This window comes from Lepus europaeus, chromosome 11 (assembly GCF_033115175.1).
Source record: "Lepus europaeus isolate LE1 chromosome 11, mLepTim1.pri, whole genome shotgun sequence".
Classification (NCBI taxonomy): Eukaryota; Metazoa; Chordata; class Mammalia; order Lagomorpha; family Leporidae; genus Lepus; species Lepus europaeus.
Window position 1 is genome coordinate 87,717,712 of NC_084837.1, and position 12,436 is coordinate 87,730,147.

The 12,436-nt window shown below is 59.2% G+C and overlaps 1 protein-coding gene across 4 annotated transcripts in view; it reads right to left on the reverse strand.

Annotated features, from left to right (window-relative positions):
- The window catches only part of MEGF11 (multiple EGF like domains 11), a 192,045-nt gene that overhangs the window by 58,741 nt on the left and 120,868 nt on the right, over positions 1–12,436 (reverse strand). For all 4 annotated transcript variants that reach the window (XM_062204804.1, XM_062204803.1, XM_062204807.1 and 1 more), the window contains 2 exons: positions 5,035–5,281; positions 3,773–3,893 (listed from right to left, as the gene is read on the reverse strand). In XM_062204804.1, the coding sequence (XP_062060788.1) occupies positions 3,773–3,893; positions 5,035–5,281 (368 nt within the window). The remainder of the gene's footprint in view (positions 1–3,772; positions 3,894–5,034; positions 5,282–12,436) is intronic.

The following is a 12,436-nucleotide window of genomic DNA, read 5'->3' on the forward strand; positions in this document are numbered from 1 at the left end:
CCAGCCACTCACACACACAGTCACTCCTCTTACAGAGGTCAAGGAGGAGCCGCCAATTAATGAATCAATTAGTGCAGCTCACGGTTTTTAAGCACCAATAACCGCCAACCCTGACGAGGCGGGTTTAGTCGGCAAAATCCTGCCCAGGCCAGAGCCATCCATCATGATCATCCAATTTCCCTGTAATGAATGAAATGGGAGGCCTGTTAGCTCAGGGAGGGTGGGAGCAGGGTGGGTGAGGGTCAGGGTGGAGAGGAGAGGGGAGGGGCTGTGAGGAGTGCTCATGTTCGGGGAGGTGGCTGGCACACACACACACACACACTCACACACAAACACACATGTATGGGGAGGCGGCTGGCGCGCGCATGCGCACACACACACACACACACACACCCCAGGGAAGCCTGCAGGAGAGCCGGGTGCAGGGAGCGCTTCCTCCCAAGGTGCCCTGGGGAAACCAAGCATCCCTGAGACTTGGGTCCGGTGGGCGAACACTTTTGAGCCCCTGCTCAGGATTCCCAAACTGGATCTCCAGGCCCCTCCTTGGGCTTGAACCCCTGGGCCTGGGAGAATTGGGCCCCTCAGAAGTCCTGCTGTCTGCCTGGGGAGGAGAGAACAGTGGACGCAAAGGCAGGGCCTGGCTCACATCCCAGCTCTGGCTTCTCACCATGGCCAAGCTGGGACAAGTCATGTGAGTGTTCCGAGCCTCAGTCTTCTCATCTATAAAATGGGGTGGAAACCCCAGGTCTCCCAGGGGCTCGTGGGGTTAGGGAAGAAGAGTGGGCCCTGCATTGATAATAATTGAAACAAGTTGACACTGAAGGGGGTGGCACGTGGTAGAAGGCCCGTGTAGGCTGGGACCGAAAGAAGAGAGAACCAGGAAGTGCCTGCTGGCAGGTGAGCAGGCAGGGAGGGCTCAGCTCCCGAGAAGGCTGTGCCCTTCGGCGTCCCCCCGTCCCACAGGCTGCACCGGGGAACCTCCGACTCCCATGTGGAATTCCTAACTGTAGTACCCAGCGCCTCCACGGAGGACACCCAGTTAGAAGGGGGTCACACCGGGACTCCGGATGTCAGGCACAGATTAAGATGGACCCCTGGAAGGAGGACTGGTAAAGACACCTAGCCAGAGCCTGCGAGACGCCCCCTGCTGGTGCCTGGGTCTGGGACTTGGGCCTGCAGGACCAAGGAGAGGCAGGCAGACCCTAACCCCTGCCCCCTGCTCAGTGTGCGTCTTCAGCAGCAGGAGCAAGGCGGGCTTGGCAGGGGCAAGGTTGATACAGGGGATTCCAGGGTGGGTCCAAATCCCAAAGCCACGGCCACATGGGAGAGGAGAGGAAGGGGCCAGGATGCCGAGGGGAGGGGACGTGAGGCCAGGCCAGCGTGCCCGCAGCGTGGGCTGTGAGTCTCTCCCAGTGTCAGCAGGCACTCCTCCCACTGCCGCCAGCCCCGGAGGCACAGACGCCCTGGCTGGACGGTGCAGAGCGGTGAGTGTGGGCGCTGTGGAGGCATCCGGATCACAGGCAGGCCTGGGCCTCAGGAGCCTCCTTCCCAAACCCGAGCACCCCCGATTCCATAGCCTCAGCTCTGGAAAGCGCTTGGTCCCTCCACACCAACCGGCCCAGTCCTGGCTCCCCGGCCCTGTTTCTCTTCTGGCCTGTTGCTTCCTTTGTGTGTGCCGGTATGTGCGAGACTGTGCCTCTGTGTGCACCTGTGTGTGCACACCCACACACTATATCCAGCCCCCACCATCAGGCAGGGAGCCCCTAAGGGAAGTGCCTCCCACCACTGCATACCTTGCCGTCTGTCTCTAGCACCTGCTGGCATCGCACTGATCACACCTGGCTTCTCTCTTTTAAAAGGACTCAGAGCCCAGCAAAGGAGGGGAAATGATTGCCCAGGCTCTTTGCAAAGGCCCCTTGTGGAGTGGGCTCCCCACAGCTGGCCAGCAGAGGGTCTGTGGGCATTCCTAGGGCTGGGGGCCAGGAATCCCTGGCCCGAGTCCCCAGCAGCCCCTATGAAGTTCCCTGCATGGTTCCAGTCTGTTGGGAGGTGCACGGTGGGAGTTAGCAATGGCATTTAGACCTCTGAGTGGGACAATGTGTGGCTGAAGCCACATGGGGCTAATGGGACAGTCAGGCAATGGAAGATGATAAAGGGGTGAGACTCTTCCCCCGGTACCCTCTCCTCGGCCCCAGCCCTCCCTGGGAGGAGCCTGAGGCCGGAGCACAGCTGCATTATTCCGCAACTCCGCATGCACGAGGAACATTAATAATTCATCCAAATCTGCAAGTTAAATGCTACGGCAAAAATAGAAATGCAATTGTCTACGATCACATTAAAAACATAAAGTGCTCAAGCCCAGAGCGTCTATTGACAGAGTTCCCTGTCATCTGGAAGACCAGGCCCTCGCTGCCCTGGGGAGACTCAAGCCCCTCCCCGGGGCTGCCTTCCTCCCTCCCTCTCTGCAGCCTCCAGCCCCAGCCGTGGCTCCGAGGGGCCTGGCCAGGGTCGGGCGCTGCTGCCTGCCGCCCTCTTCTGCCCCCCGACATTCTGCCCCACCTCTCTGCCTGCTGCTGGGATGGATTTCAGAACCTGGCGGATAGGAGAGGGGGGTGGGAGAGGCAGGCAGGGGTGGGAGAGGCAGCAGCAGCCCCTTTGTCCTCCTCAGAAGAGACGCCCAGATGCCCAGACGCCCAGACGCACGGACATCAAGGGACTCAGAAGCCAGCCCGGCCCGATTCCAGCTCTACCTTGTTCCTAACCAGCAGCATGGTCTTGGGTGTTCGGATCTCTTAAAGCCAGGAGGCCCCATTTTTCTGCAAAATCTTACCTAGAGCCTCCAGATAGAAAACAGACACAAGTGGAGAGGTGGGAGGTGGGGTGGGCACTGGAGTGCTAATTACCAGGCTCCCCACCCCCATCCTCACACCCCACAAACCCTAGCAGCCTGTGAAATCCATAGGAAATCCTACGGCCTCAATCTTTTATTTCCAAACACACACCTGCAGACAGCACCGGCTGCAGCAGAACTGTCTGGGGAGCTTATTAAGGAGAGACAGCCCAGGTCCCAGAAGGTCTCAGGCAGAGCCTGGGAACCCCCATCCCCCGCTTGGACTCTGGAGGGCGGCCAGGTTGGAGCAGCGCTAGACCGGGTGATCCCTAAGGGCCCTTTCCTGATCTAAAAAATCCTGACGAGGTGGCCGGCATCCCTCCTGTCTGCTGCTGTGACCGCCAAGTTCACGGCCTCCCGAGATACCCTGCTACTGCCCTCTGGGGCTCTGCAAAGCCTCAGGCCCCAGAGGCGGCAGCCAGCCATGGCAATGAACTTCCTCCAAAGACAGCATGTTCCTGGAGAGTCAGAGGCAGCCGGGACAGTCAGCCACGGCGGAAGTGTTCCTGCTGCAGGCTGGGGGCCATCGGGCAGGCCCTGACAGGCGGCGGGTACAGGCCAGAAGGAGGCTTTGCAGGGGCCCGTGGCATCCAGGGATACAAAACACACAACCGCACAGTGCTTCGCGGTTTGCTGTGCACTTTGCATGCGCATGACCTTCCCTTAGCCCCCCCACCCCACCCCACCCCCCGCCACCCGGCAGCTCTGCAGGTCGGGGTGGCCAACTCTGCAGGTGACGAAACAAGAGATCGGAATAATGGAGGCCTTTGTCATGGTCAATACCAGATGTGAGACCAGAACTTGGGCCTGCGAGGCTATGGGTCCCATCTCCCCTTTCCCACTTTCCAGGGTGTGTGTAAGTGTGGGTGCAGGGTCACCTACCGTCCAGCCTGGGGGGCAGGCACATTCGCCAGTGATGTGGTGGCAGGTGCCCCCGTTCTGGCAAGGGCAGCGCAGTTCACAGTGGGCCCCGTGGCTCCCGGGAGGGCACAGCTCCTCACAGCTATGTGGAGAAGCAGAGGGACTCATTAGTGGGGCCCCGGTGCCACCAGCCCCCGGCCGACGCCCCAGGGCTCCCTGGGCACAGGGTTGGCCTAGGCGTGGCCCTGCCCCTGGCCAGGGAAGCCCGACTCAGACAGGACGCACAGGAATGGTGTGCCTGGGTCAACACTTGGGAAGGCAGGACACCGCCGTTCTGTCGGGGAGGGGGCTGAGGAAGGCTCCCCTGGGAGCGAGACCTTTGACTTGTCGCTGGAAGGTGAAGGGAATTTCTCGGGGATAATGGAAGCCAGGGCAGAAGGAACAGCGTGAGCAAAGGCACTGGGAAGCAGCTGTGGGTTCTGACTTCCAGAATCTGCCTAGAGTCAGAGCAGGGGGAACCTGGGGTGCGCCCCTTCCAAGCTCTGCACAGCCACCACACCAGGCTCCCGTGTGGAGGGTGGGGGGTGAGCGGCGCTGGCACGCTCTCTGGGCCTTGTGCTTTGGCCCATGGTCCTGGCCTCTAACTCCCTGGGTTCGGGGAGCTGGCCAGATATCAGGCCAGGGGAGTCTCCTGGTCAGAGTCTTCCTGCCCCCTGGCAGGATCTGCGGCTGGTGGGGAGGCTACAGAGGCCTGGAGGCCCCGCCAACGCGGACTCCAGCTCTCTAGGGAACTGCAGCGAGGGGGCAGATTGGGGCCTGGGAGAAGGCAGGCCAGAGGGGGCAGGCACGTGACATACGCCCAGGGCCCGCCCTCTCTCTCGGTCCCAAATGGCCCAGAAGGGGAGGCCCCGGGTTAGGATCAGAAGAGGATTCCAAGTAGGCGACCAGGAGGGGTCTTCCGGGAAGGGTTTAATGAGCTCCACTGGTCACCAGGGCGCCCACCCACGCAGACTCAGGAAGGACCCGTCACCCTGGCATAAGACCCAGGTGGGCGAGGTCTGGGCATTTGGAATCTGCCAGACTTGAGGTCAGAGTTCAGGAAGGTTCACAGCCAGGACTACTCACACCCTGACCCACCTGCAAGGAACTCAGGCAGGTCCTCTGGGCAGCAGCTGCAGCAGCCGGGCGAGCCCCGCCCTCCCAGGCCCCGGCCCCGCCCCTCCCAGGCCCCGCCCTTCCGAGGCCCCGCCCTCTCCTCCCCTGCCCCAGCCCGCGGCACTCACTAGACGCCGGTGTAGCCGGGCGCGCAGAGGCACTCGCCCGTGCGGGGGTCGCAGCTGGCGCCGTTGCGGCACTGGCACGGCAGCTGGCAGCCCTTGCCGTGGGTGCCGGGCGCGCAGAGCTCCTCGCAGCGCCATCCGCGGAAGCCAGCGGCGCACACGCACGCGCCGGTGATGGGGTTGCACAGGGCGCCGTTCTGGCACTGGCACCGGTTGCTGCAGTGGGGGCCCCAGTGGTCGCTGTCGCAGCCTGCAAGAGAGAGAGACAGATCTACCAACTGCTATTTCACTCTCCAAATGCCCCCAATGGCCAGGCAAAGCCGGGAGCCAGGAACTCCATCCAGATCTCCCAACTACTTGAGCCATCTCCTGCTGCCTCCCAGGGTACATTGTAGCAGGCAGCTGGCTCACAAGCAGAAGAGGCGAGGCTGGGACCCAGGCACTCCGTTATGGGATGCACGTGTCCCAGGTGGGGTCTTAACCATTCTGCCCAATGTCTGCCCCACTCCCAGTTAAAGAAATTATTTTATTATTTCTTTGAAGGATGGAGTTACAGAGAGGGAAGGGGTGGGGAGAGAACCATCTTCCATCTGCTGGTCCACTCCCCAAATGGCTGCAACAGCCAGAGCTGCACTGATCCGAAGCCAGGAGCCAGGAGCTTCTTCTGGGTCTCCCACGTGGGTGCAGGGGCCCAAGCACTTGGGCCATCTTCTACTGCTTTCCCAGGCCACAGCAGAGAGCTGGATCGGAAGTGGAGCAGCTGAGACTTGAACCAGTGCCCAAATGGGATGCTGGCGCCGCAGGCGGTGGCTTCACCCACTACACCACAGTGCCAGCCCCTCCACCCCTCTTCTTCATGCCTCCCCAGCCCATCCCAGCTCCCATTTTTGTCTTTCCTTCCCTTTCCCCAATCCACACGCCTCTTGCACCTCACTCCTCAAGAATATTTCTCCTGACCCCACGCACCCCGCCACGCCACCCCCGTCTTCCTGTCGCCCTTCCATCTCTTTCTCCTGCTGCTCCCCCCTTTCAGGGATGCCTGCAGCCCGGGTTGCTTCGTCTTCAATCCAATTTCATTTCTTTCCAAGCAGCCGGCTTGAGAGGGGCCAGGAAAAAAGATGGTTTCCCTGGGAGGTAACAGGCAGCCTTCAAGATCTTTACACGTAATTAAATGTTTCAAAGAGTGATAGCAGCCAGTCACTCACTCTTCAGCTGCGAAAGGGGCTGAATGGCGGAGCCCCGGGACGGGCACCCCGCCGGCTGCCACCTCCCACTCTGGCCGTTGCCTTCTGCGTGCAGGGTACACTGTAACAAGAGGTCTTCTAGCTGTGGCCTCGTCCATGAGAATGCTGGGGTGAGGTGCAGCTGAGGCATGGACAATCACAAACAATGTTCCAGGACAAGGGCAGAGGAGAGAAGGGCTGCTCCCCGCCGCGGAGGGCGGCAGGGCTTCCTGGCTGAGCCGCAGGCCCCTTCAGCGCGGGAAGTGCTGCCTGAGGGCTGACCGCCGGGCTCTCAGCACTGAGCAGTCGCACTCCAGGAAATGCCTCAGCCCTGGGCACTGTCTGAAGACAGGGAGACAGGCTCTAGGCTGACAGGTTTAGGCGCCCAGAGAGGGAAGGGGCAGGTGAGTGGAATGGGGAGGGTGTCACTGGGTTAAGCAAAGGTGCCCAAGTGTCACGCAGGTGTGGCCAGTGAGTGCATGGGGTCTTTGGGAGCTAAAGGCTTAGTGGAAGAAGCAGCCATGAGCCGAGCTCCCAGTCAGTGTCATGGAGCTGCCCATATCCTTTTTAAATTTTATTTTAAAGATTCATTTATTTGAAAGGCAGAGTTACACACACACACATACACACACACGAGAGGGAGGGAGGGAGGGAGGGAGAAGGAGACAGAGGGAGAGAGACATCTTCTATCCTCTGGTTTATTCCCCAGATGACCACATGGCTGGGACTGGGCCAGGCCAAAGCCAGGAGCCAGGAGCTTCTTCTGGGTCTCCCATGTGGGTGGCAGGGGCCCAAGGACTTGGGTCAACCCCTGCTGCTTTCCCAGGTGCATTAGCAGGGAGCTGGATTGGAAGAGGAGCAGCCAGGACTGGAACCGGCGCCCATACTGGATGCCGGCGCTGCAGGTAGTGGCTTAACCCACCACGCCACAGCACTGGCCCCTGTCCACCATCCTTTAGAGGACAGAACCACCCGCACCCTGGGAACCCCCATTACTACACTGCGGTCGGAACCTCCTCCATCGCGGCCCTAAATATTCACACGTTCAGTTGGAGCTGCCAAAGTCCCAGGGAGCCTCATCCTGCATCTTCCTTCCGGGCAACTGTGGAACCATTTATAGTTGCAACTGCTCTTCACGCTGCAAGAGACTCATCGGCCAGAGGACAGCCCAGCGTCTCCTGCCTCCCGCCGTCCCCGGGCCACGGGCGCGCTGAGTCCAACACCAGCAGACTCTCCCCCTCTGCCCCAGCTCTCTTTGTTGTGAAGCACGTGTGGCGGAATCCGTGTCAAGTGTAATGTGCACATGACGTGACTCCACTGCAGGGATGACAACATTTGAAATGCGCCGGCCACCCTCCTAGAAGCCTCACGGGCACGACTCAAGCTTCGGTATTTCCCCATTTTGCAGATGGGCAGATAAAGGGTTGCTCAAGGTCATGGCAAGGGCAGGCCCAGGTTTTTGGGCTCCGACTCCGGCCATGGCAGGTGCAGATCCTTTCTGGAGGCTGGTCTCCCAAGCAGAGACACTTAGAGGGACGGGGGGGGGGGGGGGCAGCTGCTCGGCCCGAGGTCGGGCCACACCGGAGAACTGGGCACTTTCTCCCCATTCCTCGCTGGACGACCCCAGGACCCGGAGCACGGGCTCTCCCTCCTTTGTGGGAGTCGCAGTGACTGCCCGGAGCCTGGCCTGCAGGAGCCTGCTGCGGTCCAAAGCCGGTCTGTCCTCAGTGGGTCCCCGGGGCCTGCAGCTGTGCCTTCTCGGGTGACTCCGCTGTCCCTAGCAGGAAGCAGAGCCGTGCCTCTGATGAGAAAGCCCGAAGATTCCCGTTCGGCCCACGCAGTAGGACCTGGGGGCCTCCGTTCATCAACTGCTCTACTCTCAAAGGCCCTGTTCCAGCCGGCAGGCACCCTGAGCCCCGGGAGCGCACAGGCGGTGAGGGGCAGAGGCGCTGGAGCAGCCTGTGTGGACCACTGGGGGAGTGATTCGATTAGAGTAGTTCAGGTGGTGGCAGACAACACAATCGCATCACGCCCGATGCTGGATTCTCACAACACGGACCGGCATGTGTGTGCGTGCGTGTGTGTGTACAGGTGTCTGTTGTCGGCTGCGTGGTTTATGGGGGCTCCTAAAATACGTGGCAAGCGCTCTGTGTCACAGAAGGAAGCAATGGACGCAAACAGGCCACAACGGTAGCCTCACGCGAAGCCACCTGGAGCCAGCAGCGCGGGGGCGACCGGCGCCTCCTGCCCAAGGTGGAAGGAGAAGCTTGCGCTCAGCGTGGGGCGCTCTGATTGCGGATGCAGGAGCGTGTGCAGTCAATTACAGGTCAAATTCTCCCCAGAGTGATCCCGTTACACCACGTTAGGGCACAGGGATGGGCTTCGGTTATCTAGAAAAGTCGCTTGCAGACCCTCATTCCTCAGCGGCGACAGAAACGAGGCAGGGCCGCAGCGAGCAGCCCCCTCCCCTGCCGGGGGGAGTACAAGACTCCGTGGTTCTCATCACCACGCACTCTGCGTTCTCGCCCAGAAAATCGCAGCTCTCTGCCACCTGGCCTTGGCCTGCCACCGCGCACCTGCCACAGACTCTCTTTCCTAACTGTGTTTGGTTCTGGCTGATTTTCCCATGGGTCCGGCTTTCTCTGGGCTGCTCCCAAGGGCGGAAGGGGCACCCAGGAGTGGTGTGGCTCGCAAACCCCCCCAGCTGACCTCCCACAGCCTTGGAGGCTCAGCCTCCTGGGCCCGCTGGTGTGCTCCTGGGTGGGCATGAAAGGTGATAGCTTCCCCATTCTCTTTGCCATTGATTTTTTCTGTGGACAGACTCTTAGGTCTGTAACTGCACTTAGCAGGGCGGTTTCTACGTGCCAGGCCGTGGAGCACAAGTGAAGGCACACAGTGGACTTTTTCTCTATTTATTTATTTATTTGAAATGCGGAGTTTACAGAGAGAGTGAAAGAGAAAGACAGAGAGACACAGAGAGGAAGACAGAGAGATCTTCCATCCCCTGGTTCACCCCCAAAATGGCTGCAATGGCTGGGGCTGGGCCAGGCCAAAGCCAGGAGCTGGGAGCTTCATCTGGATCTCCTACATGGGTACAGGGACCCAAGCACCATTTTCCGGTGCTTTCTCAGGCACATTAGTAGGGACCTGGATCAGAAGTGGAGCAGCCGGGTCTTGAACCATATGGGATGCCAGCACTTCAGGTTGTGGCTTTACCCACCACGCCACAGCGCCAGCCCCAGATTTTTTATTTGATTCTCACAACAGCCCATCTGCATTACCGTCTCCATTTTACAGACAAGGAGGCAGAGAGGTTCCAGAACACATCCAAGGTCACACAGCTGGGGAGTGATGTGGAGTCTGAGCTGCCGGTGCAGGGTGTGGTCTGGTGTTGGCGGCGAGGGGACATGGGGAGCTGGCGGTTAGCCTGGGTTTAGACAGCCACACCTGATCACCCACTCATAGGTCCCTGGGTGTCATAAGCTCTGTGGGCTGTAGGTCTCATAATTTTATTCTGTTCTCTTAAGATTATATACTCAATTGAGATACGCCGGGGCCAGAGCTGTGCTACAACACCAGCATCTCATATTAGATGTTCAAGTCTCAGTTGCTCTGCTTCTGATCCAGCTCCCTGCTAACGCCCCTGGGAAGGCAGCAGACAATGGCCCAAGTGCTGGGGCCCCTGCACCCACATGGGAGACGTGGATGGAGCTCCAGGCTCCTGGCTTCAGCCTAGCCCAGCCCCAGCTGTTGTGGCCATTTGGGAAGTGAACCAGGGGATGGAAGATCTGTTTCTCTCCCCTACTTTGTATTTCAAATAAATAAATCTTTTTTTAAAAAAAAAGGAGATTAAATTTATTTTAGCAAAAAATTGAAATCCACGCATAGTTTTCTCATCATATGCATTTCCTGGAGCTTCTGGAAGTACTTTCATCAGTAGGATTCTGTCCTATCAGTCGTGGGTGTCTGCTGGTGAGTGCTTCACGCAGGGAGGTGTTTTCAAGGTTCATCCACTCTGGAAGCACGCATCAGAACTGCATTCCTTTTCACGGCTGAATAGTATTCCACCGCCTGGCCAGAGCACACCTGTTCACGACGCGCCTTTGGACCTCCGTGAGTGAGGCAGCAGCGGGCACTGGCAGAGAACACCTTTTTTTAAAAAAAATATTTATTTTATTTATTTGAAAGACAGAGTTACAGAGAGAGGTAGAGACAGAGAGAGAGGTCTTCCATCTGTTGGTTCACTCCCCAGATGGCTGCAACGGCTGGAGATGCCCCAATCCAAAGCCAGGAGCTAGGATCCTCCTCCAGGTCTCCCACATGAGTGCAGGGGCCCAAGGCCTTGGACCATCCTCTACTGCTTTCCCAGGCCACAGCAGAGAGCTGGATCGGAAGAGGAACAGCCGGGACTCGAACTGGCGCCCATCCGGGATGCCGGCACTGCAGGCCAGGGCTTTAACCCACTGTACCACAGTGCTGGCCCCACCTTTTTGAGTCCCTGAAGATCGTCTCTTCATGGCGAAGCTAAGTATGTTTTTATGCCTTGATTGTGTTTTCTTTATTGGGAACAAGAATTTCTCTGACTTTTTTTTTTTTTTTTTTTTTTTTTTTGGTGCCCACTTCCATTTAAGCAACTTCACGTGCCTGTGTCCAGTCTCCTCCATCAGCCCTGGCGTCTCTGGAATGGGGGAGGGGGTCTGGGCTGTGTCCTGGTTTTGTGATGGCCCTGGCCCTCCCCCACATGGTCCAGCTGAGCACTGGGCCCAGCGAGGCTCGGAAAGAGCTTTCAGCAGTGCCAATGGGGCACCTGGCCAGCGCTGCTCCCTGCCACCTCGGAGCCGCCTTCCAGCCGCCACGGGCTTCACCCCAGTCAGCAGCCCTTGGCCTGGCTGCACAGAGCATCCCGGGGGGCGGGGGCGGGGGCGCTTTGCAGGGGCTCACGCACAGATCTGTAAACAGCTTCCCCAGGCAACATTTCCAACACCATCTCTCTCACTGCTCCTCTTGGAGACATGGGCAGGAGCACGCTGGGCTGAGGTTGGGGTCCAGGAGACACGCGGTCCTTCCCTCCCATTCTGCAGGTGGTAATCCTGAGGCTCAGCCAGCAGGAGTGACCACAGTGAAAGCTGAGGGGCAGAAGTGGACTTGGAAGCCACTGGCCCTGAGCGGCCACGGCTTGTCCTATGGCCTGGCCCGAGTGCCCTGCTGCTCCCGGCCCGAGGAATGGTCCATGGCCCCATTCTCCCACCCCAGCTAAGGCATGGGGGAGGTGACCAGTCACAGATCGCTCCTGAGCCCCCAGAGCAGCAGGCACAGAGGCAGAGATGGAGAGGCTGCCGCCCGAAGCCATCCTGGCTGATAAATCAAGTGACTTCCTTGCGAGCAAGGCCATTTGTCACCAACTTGCCCCAATCAGCACAGTCATGTGTTGGGGGATGGAGCCCCTCCACCCTCCCCAGGCCCCAGCTGCAGTTTGGAAGGAGCATCAAAGGCCAGATGAGAGCTGCTCAGTGCCGGGAAGCCCCTGCCCCTCTCCGCAGCCACACCTGTAAAATGCAGATTAGGACCGGGGGTCTTCCCGCCAAGACAGCGTCTGGCAATGGGACAGTAAGGTTGTCACAGACAGCTGGGGACACTTGTGCCTGATGAAGAACCGTGCTGGCCAGAGGCCAGGGGCTCCCAGTAAGAACTGCAGGTAAACGAAGGGGTCCCTCCCGGTCCAGTGTGATCCTACGCCCTGTTGCTAAATGTCCCCACTTGAGACCCCAGCCAGAGGGGACAGAGGTGTGTTTCTCTTTGTGTGGAAAAGAAAAATGCAAGGCGGTTACCAAGGCTCTGAGCTGAGCCTTAGCTCAGTTCCCTCTCTTCCCACCACGGAGATTGTTGCAATTAAATATGAATGGACCAAGGTGCCATAGATTACAACCTAATCTCCTGATGCCGTCCCTAAGCCTGGAAGATGCTGACAGCACAGGATCATAATGACGCATCCTTAGTACTTGGTGATCTATTAATGCCCCTGTTACCAGCTCTGTGTTCTGTAACCACATGGTCTGGTCTCCCTTAAACCTCCAAGGGGAGCCTGGGACTCGCAGGCTGTGCTCCTGGGTGGCAGGGACGGAGGAGTTGACACCAGGTACATGCACGCACACTCAGGCTCACACACGCACAGACACACACAC